This window comes from Danio rerio, chromosome 6, assembly GCF_049306965.1.
Source record: "Danio rerio strain Tuebingen ecotype United States chromosome 6, GRCz12tu, whole genome shotgun sequence".
In the NCBI taxonomy this organism is placed as follows: domain Eukaryota; kingdom Metazoa; phylum Chordata; class Actinopteri; order Cypriniformes; family Danionidae; genus Danio; species Danio rerio.
The window spans coordinates 58,005,001-58,023,088 of NC_133181.1; the positions used below are offsets into that span (position 1 = coordinate 58,005,001).

The 18,088-nt window shown below is 36.5% G+C and overlaps 1 protein-coding gene across 2 annotated transcripts in view; it reads right to left on the reverse strand.

Moving 5' to 3' along the window:
* The window catches only part of ube2c (ubiquitin-conjugating enzyme E2C), a 32,066-nt gene extending 15,452 nt beyond the window's left edge, over nucleotides 1-16,614 (reverse strand). For both annotated transcript variants that reach the window (XM_073953109.1, XM_002662552.8), the window contains exons 1-9: nucleotides 16,245-16,614; nucleotides 12,061-12,131; nucleotides 6,540-6,636; nucleotides 6,358-6,456; nucleotides 6,201-6,266; nucleotides 6,048-6,104; nucleotides 2,489-2,547; nucleotides 2,362-2,407; nucleotides 2,221-2,279 (exon numbers count right to left, since the gene is read on the reverse strand). In XM_073953109.1, the coding sequence (XP_073809210.1) occupies nucleotides 2,221-2,279; nucleotides 2,362-2,407; nucleotides 2,489-2,547; nucleotides 6,048-6,104; nucleotides 6,201-6,266; nucleotides 6,358-6,456; nucleotides 6,540-6,636; nucleotides 12,061-12,131; nucleotides 16,245-16,319 (629 nt within the window). In that variant the 5' untranslated portion in view covers nucleotides 16,320-16,614. The remainder of the gene's footprint in view (nucleotides 1-2,220; nucleotides 2,280-2,361; nucleotides 2,408-2,488; nucleotides 2,548-6,047; nucleotides 6,105-6,200; nucleotides 6,267-6,357; nucleotides 6,457-6,539; nucleotides 6,637-12,060; nucleotides 12,132-16,244) is intronic.
* Nucleotides 16,615-18,088: the final 1,474 nt, after the last annotated feature.

Below are 18,088 nucleotides of genomic sequence, written 5' to 3' on the forward strand. Positions count from 1 at the left end.
TACACACTGTTAGGACTGCGTTTTGCGTTTCTGTGTTTGATTTAATTTCTAGATTGGGGGCGTGCCTTCAGCTCACCTGATGCTGGTCAGCTCCCTTATTTAAACCCCGGCAGAGAGTTTGTCAGGGCTGCTGTCCATTCACTTGGCAGTTGGCCAGAGCTGCGCTCCAATTTGGGCATTATGCTTTGTTTCGCATCCATACACTATCACTGACATCCATACACTTGCATTTCACACTGATTGAACATGCTGATTCTGATATTTTGATTATATAATTTAAATCGAGTTAAATAAATCTTCTTTTTGACTATACTTCACCTTGTCGTCTCCCTCGTTATGTTACATCCCTGAGCCAGGTGAAACAACATATTTAAATCATTTGTAGTTTAACAAGGACCATCCACACCAGGCATTGTGAAAAAGACTTTGAGGCAATGGGACCAGCTGTGCATTAATTATGACTAGTATTGAAGTGAAGGGTGAATATAAGTACACAAAATCAAAACTAACCATAGTGAATTTGTTCGCTCTTATCGTTAGCTTTGTGGTGAACAATTCATCTGTGCATGTCGTTGAGATAAACAAAATCGTTTGCCTGAAATTGCACTTCATGTTAGTTTTCAGTTACGTTCTAAGATTAGGTCTGTCTGAGGTAGTGGACGTGGCTAACATACTTAACTACGCCCCTCAAAACTCTAAGCAATGTATCAAATTCCACTGATTTCCTGAAATAACCTTCGCGTTTTTAGATAATACAGCGCAGCTCTTTGCTGGACTCTCCTTCCTCGCTATGCGGTACTCGATGGACACAATATGTAGGATATTCCTCATTGCTCATTCTCTTTGGAGAAGCGAGAGAGGACAGGGTTACTGCAGATATCATAATGTCAAATTTATCCCTCTCAAGGCAGGCGTTGCTAATTTGCAACAGTTAAAAATTAACTACCTTATTACTCCAGATACATACTTTATGAGTTTTTTTTACCCACAAGTTCCACTGCAGGACTTGGGTTGTCCATTAGCAACAAGCAGTTTCCCCACTTGCTCACCAGATGACACAAAAGACAAAAACTGTTTCTTGGAGTACCACATGACAAAGTGACTTGGAAACATGACCTACTCAATGAGGATTTGAGATACTGGATTTGGATCCAATATTGCTTTTGTTGTTGTTCTGCCACTGAAAAGCAATTTGTTACATTGTTTGAAAAGTTGTATATAAAAAGTTATTGTTCATATCATATTCAGTCGTCAGTGTCTAATTACCACACTGAGCCAATGTAGCAAATCTGCAACATCCCAGAACGCCTTGCATGTGAAGGTCTCTCTAAAAAAAAGTCAGGATTCTATTGTACTAACCCATATGATAATTTCCCCCAAATATCAGATTTTTCCTGTTTCTAAAACTTAATTTGAGCCTGAGAGGGTTAAGACTTTAAGACCATTAAGTATTAAATTTAAGACCTATATCACAAAATCAAAAACACGTGAGAGAAAATGAAAAAAAAAAAAAGTTTCACAAAATTAGTTGTAAAATAAACTTAATTAAATTGAAAAGTACTACAAAAAATAAAAATAAAAACAAACATCTTAATGCTGATTTCTACTTTCGCCTGGTGCCACATCATGAAATGGACTTTTATACTTGACGCATTCGCCATTGATATTTTTTTAAATGACAGGGGGCGGACAAAAGAAACTGACAGTAAAATCAGACAAACAAAAAGAGAATTATTAACATTGAAGATTGTTTAGGGGGCCTCTTTTTTTCTCTCAGGTTTTTCCAAACTTTTACAAAAACTTTCCTCCTTTCCCACTGCTTTCCCCATATATATATATATATATATATATATATATATATATATATATATATATATATATATATATATATATATATATATATATATATATATACACACATGCACAATGTTTTGAGTTTTTTTTATAAAATGATATGGAAAAATAAGGGAATAATAGAAGTCAAAATAAATGTTTTGCTTATAAATAAAGCTTTAAATAAGTATTTTTTTTCCAGACAATCAGTTTGGGCCTTCAAAATTTTTCGGAGAAAAAGGTGGGCCCTGGATTATTTAATGTGCATGGTTTGTGAACTTGACGAAGGTTTTGTGGATGGACACAGAAAAAATGCATACTAATATTTTGGCCCTCACTGTGCGAAGACCTAGTCAGAAACGTTTGATCAAACCCCTGTACACTTACTTATTTGCCCTGGATCCCAGAACGAATGTGCTGCTCTCGTTCAATCTGGATGGATCCCACTGTACAGACATCAGCACATCAGGTAAAAATTACAGCACTGGCTATTCTCTCCATTTTAAACGTATTGCACATTATAAATACCTTCGGTCCTTCTCGCTTTATTGGCTCAGTTACTTTGAGTTTTGCTCTGTGGAAAATGTGGATGAATTTCAGAGGCTTGAATGTTCATTATGTGAAGGCATCTGATTACGAAAGGTTAAGAACTTACGGAGTGCTGTACTGGGCCGATGCATACTGTGATCCTGAACCCGGAGGACGACCTTTCCTCTGAAAATATGCATTTATGGTTAGCTTCACATGAACAAGAGTGCTTTGAACACTATTTAATGAAATGTATTATGAGCACAAATATAAACACTCTATAGACAAATTTCCAACCTACATTACACATGACGTCACACGGGTTTAAAAGCGCATAAAGGTTGCAAAAAAAGACCGGTTGCAATACCAAACATGTTGTGTTCTGCGGTAGGATGCCACCTTCTTACAAAAATAGAAAACTTAAATTTTACCGTACACAACACTGCTTTTAATGACAACCAGAGTTGGAGTTTCCATGAGATTTGGGGCTGGATGCTTGGCCATTTCGTCTTATCCAATATCTATTGGGAGGTTGCTATTGCAAATAGACTGTCAGACGAACGCTGCTCACATTAACGTTAATTTTGCCGAATCACTGTGCTTATCACTGGGTGACGAGCTGTTATAATACGCTGAAAGCATTATGTAAATAATATATATAATATGTAATCAATATAACTTATCTCTAAGACAACAACAAACTCTGTACAGCATCGGATGTCATTTTCTCGCTGTAAATGCTAGCCTTCCCGTTTTTTTCTGCAACCTCGCTGCGCGCATATCCTGATGGTTCACGAATACTAATTCGTCTATATGAACCCTTTGTGCATTTTCAGGATTCTCAAATGGCGGAAGTCGTCATAGTTGGGTATACATAAGCGGGTTGCACACCAGGGGCCTCATGTACGAAGACTTGCGTGGAAATCTTACTAAAACATTGTGTACGCTCAAAGCTGTAAATGTGCGTACGCAGAAAAAATTTCAGATGTATGAAACACTGCGTACGCCGAATCTCACGCATATTCTTTTGTACATCTGAATGAACGTGAAACTGAGCGCAACATGCACGAGCACAAAACCCCTCCCTGCCTCCTCCCCCGTATGAATATGCTAATGACTATGCTAATGGTAAAACCCAACGAAAAAGCAACGGCAAAATCAAGCAAAAAGAGAAACTTAGAACAGAATGTGAATTGGAGGTGCTGCTTTCGGAGGTAGAACGGAGAAAAGCGGTGTTATTTGCAAGTTTGTTCTCCGGAATTAACAACAAAAGAAAAAAATAGAGTGGGAGAGTTTAGCTGATGCGGTCAACACAGTTGGGTCTGAACATCGCACTGAGTGCATTCAAAAAAGAAATAGTGTGGTTTATATCTGTAAAATGTTGCAGGACGCTTAACAGTCTCAGTGGCGCTACTTGTAAGACGCATGTGATCATGAATCGATACATTCGTGCATGAACTCGGCTCTAATCCAGCGTCTGATGAACTCTTTCTTGTTTTTTCCCCCGCTACATATCAGATTTTGCCAACTATTTATCACGAGAAAGACAAGTAGGAATCATCAATAAGTTCATATCAATAAGCATCATATTTTATTTGCACATTTATTGAATGGAAATGTTTCTGATTCACGCATGCAAATTCATCTTCAGATAGTGTCTTTATAGCAATGTGCGTGCAGTAGATCGCTCAGATTACATTGGGAAAACAGACGACTGCTGCAAATTGCGCTTTATGTTTAGCTGCTCAAATGTATGGTATGGAAACCTTATATACCTGCTGAACCCGTCTCATACAGCTGCCATTGCAAGGCTCAGACACTTTGTAGAGAGGAATTTAACACAACTGCCTCTAGGAGTCGCCAATGACAATAAAACAGACACGCACAAAAAATGTGCGTACGCCTGCCAGAAAGCTGCCGTGAAGCTGCGCACATTCCCACGTTCAGTTCATTGTTAGTAAATCCAAACGTGAACGATTCTGAGCGTGAAACCTGGCGTACGCAAAGTTTTTGTGCGTACGCAGCGTTGATACATGAGGCCCCAGATGCACAGCTCAGCGCTGCGACACGGTGTGCACATAACAGTTGGAAGTATCGCACACAAGATGCTTATTTAATATGAAACTATTTATTAAATAAGCATCTGGTATTTAATATGATGCTATATGCATGTTATTTAATATGAAACTATTCAGCTACGCTCACATGGACATCTGTAATCTAGTCATTTGCCTTAATAGACAATAATATAATTAAGGTGTTTACATGGAGTGCTTTCATGTAAGAGTTTCCAGTAATTTTGAGTGATTAATTGCAGTTCAACAGTTTCACCTTCACTCATGCCCCTGTGACAAACTGGGGTGTTAGACGCAAATAAGGAGTAAGGACTGGTGAGAGTGTTATGGAATTTAATAACGCACGCAAAATGGAAAGAAGAAAAACATCTGCATTTCGCGATGTGTGTGTGTGTGGTCAAATGTGACAGCCGTGTGCGTGGATCTTGTCTGAAAATATGGTGAAAAGTCCTACATGACGGTAATAGTTTGATCACGGTGTTTACTTCATTAATGCCACTAATATCTGAATACTCCACATGTCTTAATTCCATTTCTGTTTAGTTCAGTTATGCCTTTAGTCGGATTAAGGTGATCAAAAATCGCTGTTTGGAGCTTATGTAGGCCTACAGTTCAATATTCATGTTTACCTGAATAAACAGTGAGTAAACACAAGTACATCTGATTGAACATCATTTATTTTCATCACCAATTATCATAGTAGAACAGTTTCTCAAGCAGTTTGTGATGCATTTTGGAAACAGGAGATAAGCCCCTGGTCTAATGCGCCACCTGGCTTGAGAAACCCGTTCTCAAAGACTCACTTATATTCATTATTTGGGTAGCACACATATTCTGAATGCCTTCGGCAGAATTCAAATGAGCCATCTTAATCTAACTTAATCTAGTTTAATTTCAAGATTACAGTGAGATTAATCTAGATTACAAAATTAATCTATGCCCAACTATAGTATATATATATTTATAAAAATATTTATATGAATATAAATTAATATTAATATTAATATTTATATTTTATATATATATTTTATATATATATATATATATATATATATATATATATATATATATATATATATATATATATATATATATATATATATATATATAAAATTAAATTATTATTTTTTTCAAATATTTGATGTTTTTAAGAGAGGTTCAGAGCAAACGCTTTTTCACAGTATTTCCTATATTTTTTCTTCTGGAGAAACTCTTTTTATTTCGGCTAGAATAAAAATTATTATTATTTTTTTTCTTAAAATGATTTTAAGGTCAACATTATTAGTCCCCTTAAGCATTATTTTAGCGATTGCCTTCAGACCATAGAATAACTTGCCTAATTACCCCAACTTGCCTAATGAACCTAGTTAAGCCTTTAAATGCCACTTTAAGCTGAATAGTGTCTTGAAAAATATCTAGTCAAATATTATGTGCGGTCATCATGACAGAGATAAAATAAATCAGTTATTAGAGATGAGTTATTAAAACTGTTATGTTTAGAAATTTGTTAAAAAAACCTTCTCTCCGTTAAACTGGGGGTAAAATATACAGGAGGCCAAACAATTCAGGAGGGCTAATAATTAAAATCAAAATATTAGTGTTATTCTTCACCTTTTTAGGGACGGGACTGTCCCTCTGGCCTGAGGTGTCATCTGGCTGCCGGGCACGCTGCAGAAAAAAATAAACAACAAAATAAGATGTTTATTATTAGCATTGCCATAAATGTGTGTCACATAAATAGCAGAAAAATCTGACAGCATTTACCTTCACTGTGGGGTCGACAATAGGTTTCGGAGCCGTTTTCTCTGCTTCAGGAAAGAGCTGCTTGGCCTGGGACAGAACATTTCAGACATTTCACTCGCATGTTGATTTATGCAATAACGATGTATGTAAAATACATAAAAAATAAACAATGCTGTACATGTTCCAGGCAGTTTCTGCAAGCGTCTCTGATCAGCTGATCGGGCTGAGTGTCTCCTCCAACATTCTCTTTCACATTACTGGCGGCCTTCTCAAAGAACTGTGCAAAAAACCCAATCAAGGCAAGTGAATCAAACACACACGGTCATATATTAGGTACTGTAGATGTGATCGGTTACTCACCTTCATATATTTCCTGAAAACCGCACGGATGTCTTCATTAAAGCTGGGCTGCAGGACTGTCCGCAGGAGATCCATGGAAATGATTGGATCTGTATAACTGCAACATACACACAAAACACAGTACATTTTACAAAACATTTCTAATAGCTGATTGCTTTTATCATTGATATGATGAGAGTACATAATATTTTATTAGATATTTTTCAGCCTAAAGTGACATTTAAAGGCTTAACTAGCGTAATTAGGTTAAAATCAGGGTAATTAGGCAAGTCATTGTATAACAGTGGTTTGTTCTGTTGACAATCAAAAATAGGCTTGGGCAGTAGTACGGTAATATGGTATACCGCGATATCTGAAAATAGCAACGGTATCAGTTTCAATACCGTTATACGTCATAAAAACAATGCACTTATATAGGAGACAATTATTTAATGCCTAAAAATACGTGGTTGTCATCATGGGACAGCATGGGCGAAGAAAAGGGGGAGGTAGAAAAAGATGGCTAGTCGTGCACCAAGTTACCTGGTCTCAAAAAAAAGAATACAACTTCGACAGTTTGACAGCATTTCGGGTTTCGACCGAACGTGAAGGGAGAGGCGGTAAATACGGATGAAACAATTTGCAAAATGTGCAACAAAAAGGTTCAAAAGGGATGGCAGGCCCGGATTGGCTTATCAGGAGGAGCGGGAGAATTCCTGGTAGGCCGATCTGTTTTTTGCCCGCGTGGGCCGGTGTCTCTAGCCGCTTGCACTCTCAGAAGTAGAACTTTTTTTTCATTTATTTATCTGACCATATAGTCGCACGCTTTTTATTCAATATTTTACCGCAGCTCTTTTCTTGTTTTTTATTTTCTCGCAGCCCGGTGAGCAAAATGCAGCCTGCAGGTTAATGATGACATAACTATCATTCTAACCCAAACAGCGGCACCTTATTGAAAACAAGAATTCAAATAATTAATATTAATGAATATTACACCTGCTCAATAAAAATCAGATGATTCACTACATTAATAAATCTGACATAACTTGATCCGAAATCTAAAAAGGGGAGAAAATGATTAAGCCATCAAGAGAAAGAGTAAAAGAGTCTTGCAGATAACCGTGCAATATGTTTTATTCCAAACACTCCAGGTATAACCGCGCCAGTGAGGTCCAGTGGTCAGCACATTGCGAAATGACACCGCGGACCCGAGTTCGAACCTGACCAGAGTAATTTTATTTCATTTTTAGTAAGACATATAACACTGTTTGGGTTACTGATGTAGGTGTAGATCTTTTATTTTTATTTTCTTTTGTGTGTGACCATCGTTACAAAAAGACAGGATATCTATGAAGAATTTAGCACAGAATATATATTCAGACATTGCACTGAGATGGGCTGGTCTAAAGGCTCCTACACACCGGGATGATTTTCGTTTGCGTTTATCGTCAGCGTTTTACGAGACGTTTTTCAGTATTCAAACCAAAGCGCTTTTCACTGGCGTCAAGCAGAAGACTATGCTAAATCACTCTTTTGACGTTAGATGGCGCTGCACAACATTGAGCTTCTGACACCCGCTTATAACACAGAAGAAGAGGAGGAGAGGAAGTTCACACGTTTGTTTATAAAGTTACTGGTGACTCGAACCAGCATGGATGGTTCAAGCAGCAGCTCCAGCTCTAGCGATGAAGAAATGATTGTCCACCAGTGCAATAAGCAGCTCCACGTTCATATCGCCTCTCGGCATCTTCTTCAATGTGCGCTCGCATTGACAGTTTTGCGCTTGAGCGCCTCCAAGTGCTGTTTACGGTAACTTCAGCAGCTCCGTGCACGTGAGCAAAAGTGCCGATCTGCCTCAAAAAAAAAAATGAGCATGAGGCGTTTTTTTAAAAATGACGATTTTGCGCCTGGCGTTTTGGCTGTTGGTATGCACAATCACATTGAAGCCCTTTATTAAGTTACGAGGCGTTAAACGTCGATGGAAAACGCGAGCAAAAAACGTCTCGGTTTGCACGGGCCTTAAGGCTTGAAACTGCAGGGCTAAAAAGGAGTCCCACTCCGGCCCTGAGGGACAGTGTTCGTTAGAAAACCTCTACTGATGCAATGACATAATACTTATGACCTCTTTCCACTCAGTAGAATAAAGGTAAAATGTATTGAATTTGTGCGCACGTTTCTGCGCCAAGACTGTTCTGGATGTTAATGTTAATTTAATTCTGTTTGACTGTTGTATTTGCACTTTTTTATTAACTGCTATTTGTTGCTAATAAAAGTAGTTATTGTTGTGAATGTTATTTTGTTATGCCTTCAGTTTAGTGTTTGAGTTTCTGAACGGTTTAGGCTCAAGCCCACAGTTTGGTGATGCTGTCTGAGCCTTATGTCATATTTTTTAATTCTTCACGGTAATACCGTATACCGAGGTAAAAGGTAAAGACAAGGTTTGACGGTATTAAAATTTGGATTTCGCCCAAGACTAATCGACAAATATTGTTTAGAGGTGCAGTAGCTGATCTGGCAAAATGCTATTCATTAGCAGACATCCCAAGTCTCCCGGAAGTTGCGGGAGTATCCCTCAAATGCATAGACACTCCCGGATGCCCGGAAATCTCCCGGAAATCGCGCGCTTCCTGCCCAGTCCTTAAATACGTTGCACAGCCCATTCTCAACTGCATCCTTCGTAGCTCTTCAGGTACGTCTCGCGCAACTCACCCCCACCGCTCGAGGTAACGTTATGTCGCGTCGCGCAACTCCCACCACTCTTTATGCTCACACGCCCCCCTACCCAGATACGTCGCTCACTCAACGCAACCCCCCCCCTTCTTCAAACACCCACTTTCCCGCTACCTCCCGCAAATCAACTCTGTATCCCCCGGAAACAAAATGACTTTTCCCAACTTGGGATGTCTGCATTAGCATAATATCTTTGAAAACTCAGTCCCTCCCATGTCCCTCCCCTCTCAAATCACAAACGCACACCTTAAAGATGACAGAGACCCACTGGATAATGTAATTCACCAGTTAGAAAACTTTATAGCGGCTTATATACTACAATTCCGAAGAAAAAAAATCTGTATTATATCTAACACGCTTTCAGTTGTGTAGCGAGCAAAACTTGTCATAATAAGCAATATTTCATGCATGCAGGGATCGTTGATCTCACTCTCTCCTCTTTTTTTTGCTAACCACTGAGCCACCACGCCGCCGCTAGCAAAATAAACATGGTAAATTCGGATGTCATGCAGACTTCAATGTGGTAGAGGAGAAGATATTTTAACTTTAACTTTTACAATTCATTTATTCAAAGTATTTTGTCCTTTTCCTTTATTTGTTGGTTTTCTTCACCATCCATAAAAAACAAGAATCGTCTTCATCGTCGCAGTTCCCCTGCGAAGTCTTGCACACTGTTACGAACAGCAGGTGTTGAGGATGGCACATAAAATACTAGGAGACAGAACACATCCCTTAAATAAACATGTGGATGCGCCTTTGGTCGACGTCTAAGGACAATAAGATGTTCCACAAACCGTTATAAATTTACTTTTGTGCCTGAAGCAATTAAGTTATGTATTAAATGTAGTTAACCGATGGACTATTAATTGTTTTTTGGATCTGCTGTTAAGTGTTGATGTTTATTGTGTCAAATGTGTCATTCTTATTATACTATATGTGAAGCACCACCGTGTCGAAATGAATTGCCCCAAGGCGATTGATAAAGTTTTAAACTAAAACTTATGGAGACAGATTAGACTCAATAATAATTCACGCAAAAAACACGATGTACACATACGTAGCCAAATTCAATGTAAACAAGCTGCTGTTGTGCTTTAGTAATATAATATGTAGAATATACCCTATTATTCCGTAATAATTATATAAATAATCATTTTAAATGATGCTTATGAGTAAATTTTTGTTTATTAAACTAGAAACTAAAAAAATTACAAAGAAAATATGACAACATAAACTAAGTGTTTATTTGCTTATCACGAGCTGTAATAAACTTATTTATCTCCTTTTCCCAGAAGGAGAAAATCGGGCATAAATCGGGTTAAAACCAATGTAGTCTGAGCTGTAATCTTCATTTGACTGGATTTGATTGACTGAGGCAGCGACTCACAAAGAACTAAAGTGATGTCCAGTTGAACATTCTGATTTGCTGGTGGTCAAGGACATTATAGCCTAATTAAATTAATAAGGCTATTGTGAATGCGGTATGATATGTTAAACTGGTTGACCTTCTTTCAGCATTAGATGCAATGTTTTATTTTGGTAGTGTCGTGTGTTCTGTTAGTTTCAGTTTCGCTTACGTGTGCGTTTGGAATGTCTCATCACTGGTTCTCATTACTGATCTGTATGTGCCACCTACTGGAATGATTTAGCATTTTTATTCAGCAAAGTCTCTATAGACATAAACTTAAAACCTAATTTATTAAAACTGACGCGATTCTCCTCAGCTCAGCTCCTCATGCGGCTGTAAGTTGGAGGGCAGATTGAAATCCTGAGTGGCATCAAACATGTTTGAAATGATCCGAGAGGCTTGATTTGTGTTAAAAAATATTCCGAAAAGTATTAATGTTATATTTATATTTTATATATTCTATTACTAAAGCACAACAGCAGCTTGTTTACATTCATTGGATATAATCAGGGCCGGAGTGGGACTCCTTTTCAGCCCTGGAGTTTTAAGCCTTCGACCGGCCCACCTCAGTTCACGACTGACTATATTAAAATAAGATCATTTCCAAGTCAGTTACTAATTACACTATTCAAGTCTTTTTAAAGAAAACAGCTGCTTAAGAACTTCAAATGTTCAACAACCTTACAGTTTTATATGTCTTAACAATAAAAAAATATATAAATAAATAAAAAATTCAACTCAGGTGAGGATCGAACACGGGTCGGCGGCGTGATAACGCAACATGTTGACCACTAGACCACAGCAGTACAATTCATCATTCTGCAGGCTACATTCTGCTCATGAGGCTGCGAGAAAATAAATAAGAAGAGCGGAGCTGCGGCAAAATAATGGATAAAAAGAGTGAGGCTATGGACAAATAATTAAATAAATGAAAAAAAAAGTGCGACTGCGACTGCTGCTTTCTCCATTCGCCATGCTGGAGAGAAAGAGTCTGGGCAAATGTAGCGCAGAGTTGGTGTCATTGACTACAGCTCTCATCTGATTGGCTGAAAGGTACGAGTTGCCCTGTATCTGGCAGGAGAGTCTCAAAAATACACACACGCGTATCCAGGGGGAGTCGTACATTCAAAACTTTTTGTACACTCTTATACATTTGCAAATCGTGTTTTGCATTTGTAAAACGTATTTTATGAAAATGTATTTTTATTTTGTGCACGTGAAATTTTTTTGTGAATTTAAATAAATATTTTACGCACGTGAATTTAGTTTTATCCACGAGAATTTGGCTACGCATGTGTACATTGTGTCTTTTGCGTGAATTTCTTTTGAGACTAATCTGATTCCATTAAAACTAAACTAAACTAAAACTATCTGCAGTGTTGAAACACAGATTTGTGCACTGACCTCACTGCCATCTGAGAGCGTCGTCCTCTGCGATGCACCTGTCTGTGTTTGATCATGATGTTCCAGGGATTCTATCGATCACAAAAAAATGTAGAAATAACTCAAAGCCTCCATATACATAGAAAAAAAAGCATCAGCCATTCAAGAGTAGGGCATTTTATCAAATGAATGGACCCCTTTGTGCATGAGTAACTATATAGATGTATGACAGCACATACAGTTAAAGTGTGAATTATTAGCCCCGTTAATTTATTTTCCCGTATTTCAGTTTAACAGAGAGACGATTTCTTCAACAAATTTCTAAACATAATAGTTTTAATAACTCATTTCTAATAACTGATTTATTTTATCTTTGTCATGATGACAGTAAATAATATTTGACTGGATATTTTTCAGGACACTTTTATACAGCTTAAAGTGACATTTAAAGGCTTAACTAGGTTAATTAGGTTTAACTAGGCAGTATCTTTTGCAAATCTGTACTGTAGTTTTCATGCGAGTCTGCAGTAAAAGATTTACAAATAAAATGTTCAAATTTATAATATGAACACAAGGTACGCTACATATAGGATGTAAAACGAAAATAAATACTGGCAGCTAACTCCCTGCAACTCTCACACGGTCACCCACTGAAGCTAAGCAGTACCTGGATGGGAGAGCACATGGGAAAGCTGTTGCTGCTGGAAGTTGTGTTAGTGAGGCCAGCAGGGGGCGCTTAACCTTTGGTCTGTGTGGTTCCTAATGCCCTAGTAAAGCGATGGGGACTCTATACTGCTCAGTGAGCGCCGTCTTTCAGATGAGACGTTAAACCGAGGTCCTGACTCTCTGTGGTCATTAAAAATCCCAGGATGTCCTTTAAAAGAGAAGGGGTTTAACCCAAATTTTCCCACTGGCCTGTCCATCATCCCCATATCATAATTGGTTTCATCACTCTGTCTCCTCTCCACCAATCAGCTGGTGTGCGGTCTGGCGCAATATCGCATCATGCAGTTGGATGCTGCACACTGGTGGTGGATGAGATCCCCACCCTATGTGTAAAGTGTTTTGAGTGCCCAGAAAAACGATGCATAAATGTAAGGAATTATTATTATTAAAGTTGCATTAATAAAATGCGTGTGTGTGTCTATATGAAAGAAATACTAAAGTAAATTAAAGTAAACACTATGTTTTTGATCCATACTAAAGTAATTCTGTTTAGGTATTGCAATAGCTGCTATTGAACTATGGTTGTACAACAAATGTAAAGTTTCTACAACTATTTATACTACAATACACCAGTTTACTGTAGTAAAATTGTCCACAAAAAGTATCTACAGTATTTATTACATGGTCACTGTTCACACAGTATTTAATACTACAGTATCATTCATCAGTAGCATTAATAAAAAGAGTGGTAAATACTTTAGTACTGTATAATACACTAGAGCATGATTGAAAACACCATAGTATTTTCCATGTGGGTGTGTGTTGTGGTTTTATGAATGTGATGAAGATGATGATGATGATGACTGGTTTAAAATTTCAAACCAGCTTTATGAACTCAAATATCAAATAGTGAATGATAGTTTCAAGTGTGGCGACGCAGTGGGTAGCGCTCTCGCCTCACAGAAAGAAGGTCGCTGGTTTGAGCCTCGGCTGGGTCAGTTGGCATTTCTGCATGGAGTTTGCATGTTCTCCCGGCGTTCACGTGGGTTTCCTCCGGGTGCTCCGGTTTCCCCCACAAGTCCAAAGACATGCGATGCAGTGGAATTGAATAAGCTAAATCGTCCATAGTGTATGTGTGTGAATGTGAATGTATGGGTGTTTCCCAGTGATGGGTTGCATGTGGAAAGGCATCCGCTGTGTAAAACATATGCTGGATAAGTTGGCGGTTCATTCATAAGAGGTGACCCGATTAATAAAGGGACTTAGCCAAAAAGAAAATGAATGAGTTTCAAGTGTTTTTGCACATCTATACTGCAATATTCATGTGAAGAAGAAAAATATTACATATAAAATATTATATAATCACAACAATGTAACGCTAACTTACACTATATATATGATGTACAAACAAAAATACTACAGTATGCTGTGGCATTCATTAACAGAGCTGTACATACTATAATAAGCACAGTATAGTAGACTAATGTCGTAGCAAATATTGTGAACTGATAAAGCGTAATAGCTGCTTTTTAATTTTACTACAGTAAACTTTGGTATATTGTAGTATAAATAGTTGTAGTATTAACTTTTGTTATATTATCATAGCAACTATATAATAACCACAACAGAAGTACTTTATCATTGTTTAAAAACATGTAGTATTTACTATAGATTATTTTGTTTTCTATATATATATAGTAAAATGCCGTAAACGGTAGTCGTAGTAAAATAAAATATCATGTTATCCAATATATCATATTATTATTCATTTAAAACATCAAATATTAATAGATCAGAATCTATTCTTCTTCATTATTAAAAATTTGCATAATCAATAATCACAATGTTATAAAACAGACTGTGTGTGTGTGCCTATATATATATATATATATATATATATATATATATATATATATATATATATATATATATATATATATATATATAGAACCTGGAAACTAAAGACCTTAAATTTTTTTCATGGCAAGGTTGACATTTGCTTGGAACTGCTTATATATATATATATATATATATATATATATATATATATATATATATATATATATATATATATATATATATATATATATATATATATAAGCAGTTCCAAGCAAATGTCAATCTTGCCATGAAAAAAATTTAAGTTTTCACAAGAATACAGAAAACGTTTCCAGCTTTTTTGTGTAGCAAGTATTTTATAGTACTTCAGAAATACTCAAAAATGTCTCTGGCGATGCTTTCAAACTATTCTATTTAATTCACCAAAGTCACACAAGTGGCAATTTCACATCTGTCACATGCATAACGGAGAGATGTCACATCCATAACGACACTTTTTTTTCTTATAAATGCGAAAATAATAAATTAAATAAAACCAATCATTTTTGTTCTATAGTACGCCAACTCTTATCCTTTTGATTATCATTTTTTTCTTCTGGGTTGTGCAGTTTAATTCACAGAATTTCTACAAAGTATGTTGTCCACTGTAAACCCGCAGACTTTTTTTTTTGTCACATCCATAATGCATGATGATTTCCCTTATTTAAAGTACAAAAATGTTTACAGATTGATTTTTTTTTTTTTGGTCCATTAACTCTGTGGTGAGTTGTTCTGGAAAATATAAACAAAAGTTTTAATATAATGTTAACGTACATTCTATGAGAATTTATGTTTGGAGTTTTTACTGCAAATGTCACATCCATAACGCTGGAATTGCTCATATATATATATATATATATATATATATATATATATATATATATATATATATATATATATATATATATATATATATATATAGGCACACACACACAGTCTGTTTTATAACATTGTGATTATCGAGTATGCAAATTTTTAATAATGAAGAAGAATAGATTCTGATCTATTAATATTTGATGTTTTAAATAATTAATAATATGATATATTGGATAATATGATATATTATTTATATATTTTTTATTATTATATGTATATTATATCTTTTTTTACTACGACTACCGTTTACGGCATTTTATTATTATATATATATATATATATATATATATATATATATATATATATATATATATAGACATATATATATATATATATATATATATATATATATATATATATATATATATATATATATATAGACATATATATATATATAGACATATATATATATATATATATATATATATATAGACATATATATATATATAGACATATATATATATATATATATATATATATATAKASAYATATATATATATATATATATATATATATATATATATATATATATATATATATATATGTTCTTTTATGTTTATGTAAACTTTATAACTGATTTGGCAAAGCATTTGTAACATTTGGCATGCCAATAAAGCAACTATTGAATTGAATTAATAATGAAACTTCCTTTATTTTTTATTAACATCCTGCAAAGTACAGTGTGATACAGTATACTAAAGTATTATACGAAAATACTATAAGATATGCTATAGTATTTGTATTTTGGTGATGTAAATGAATATGATGACTGGAGTTTGACTCACCACCGTCTGGACCTGCTGTTCACCGAAGTCCTGCTGGAGCCAATCCCGGCGTCCCTCACTGGTGTGAGCCCCCATTATTCACTCTCAGCCCCGGTTAAAGTGTTCAATACGGATCAATAATCGAGCCCCGGGGTTTCTGGATGCTGATCGACAAGTGTGCACTTCACTGCTGACAGCAACTCAATACACACACTCAGACCCTTCAAAACTTACTACAAACATGCCCTGGGAATCACTACACTAACGGCACGCACTCACACACCAACAAACATCCAGAAATGCCACTTTTTAACAAATTTTGATCGTTTGGTGGGTTGTCAATCGCTTCCTGAAGCTCAATAATGCAGTGACGTAAACAAAAATGTATTGCACTTTCTGTCGTGGATTTCAAAATAAAAGACTGAGGCGGAGAGTACGCATGCGCACTCGTAATGTAGGTGTGGACAAGCTTCTTGGTCGCCACACTGATCAGGCGGCCATCTTTGTTGTGGCGCGGACGCTGTTCATTGACGCTAAACTAAAGGTAAATATGAATAAAATAAGTGAAGTTTCTTTAAAATACAGCGTCATCCTCTTTTTTTCTGAATTCGTTTCATCTTAGTTCCAACAGAAAATAAGAACTATTTAAATACAATATTAACAATATACTATACAGCGTAAATATAAGATACAATAAATAATACTCACCGGCCACTTTATTAGGTACATATCCTAGCACTATGTTGGACCCCCTTTTGCGCTCAGAACTGCCTTAATCCTTCATGGCACATATTCAACAAGGTACTGGAAATATTCCTCAGAGATTTTGCTCCGTATGGATATGATAGCATCACATAGTTGCTGCAGATTTGTCTGCTGCACGTCCATAATGCAAATCTTCCGCTCCACCACATCTCAAAGGTGCTCAATTGGATTGACATCTGCTGACTGCGGAGGCCATTTGAGTACAGTGAACTCATTGTCATGCTCAAGAAACCAGTCTGAGATGCTTTATAACATGGCACGTTAACCTGCTGGAAGTAGCCATCAGAAAATGGGCACACTGTGCTCATTAAGGGATGGACATGGTCATTAACAATACTCAGGTAGGCTGTGGTGTTGATCCGATGCTAAATTGGTACTAATGAGCCCAAAGTGTGCCAAGAAAACATCCACCACACCATTACACCACCAGCAGCAGCCTAAACCGTTGATACAAGGCAGAATAGATCCATGCTTTCATGTTGTTGATGCCAAGTTCGGACCCTTCCCTCCGAAAGATGCAGCAGAAATGGAGACTCATCAGAGCAGGCAACGTTTCTCCAATCTTCTATTGTCCAATTTCGCTGAGCCTGTGTGAATTGTAGCCTCAGTTTCCTGTTCTTAGCTGACAGTAGTGGCACCTGGTGTGGTCTTCTGCTGCTGTAGCGCATCTGCTTCAAGGTTGGATGTGTTGTGTGTTCAGAGATGCTCTTCTGCAGACCTCGGTTGTAACGAGTGATTATTTGAGTTACTGTTGCCTTTCTATCAGCTGGAACCAGTCTGGCCATTCTCCTCTGACATCAACAAGGCATTTGCTACCACAGAACTGCCGCTCACTGGATATGTTCATTGCACAGTATTCCAGGTTACAGTAAACAAGGTTATCATAACTGTAAACAGTATCAAGCTTGTATTGCTGCATATTTCAGCAGAATATATGCAGTACAATAAAATGCCAGAGGATTCATGATTTCAATATTTTACTGAGAGCTTTTCTGATTCAGAGGAAAATCTTTATACCACTTCAGGTGATGGGAAATGCCACAACACTGATAATATACAGGTAGAAGAAACAAATCATATAAGCACGGACATATTTACAT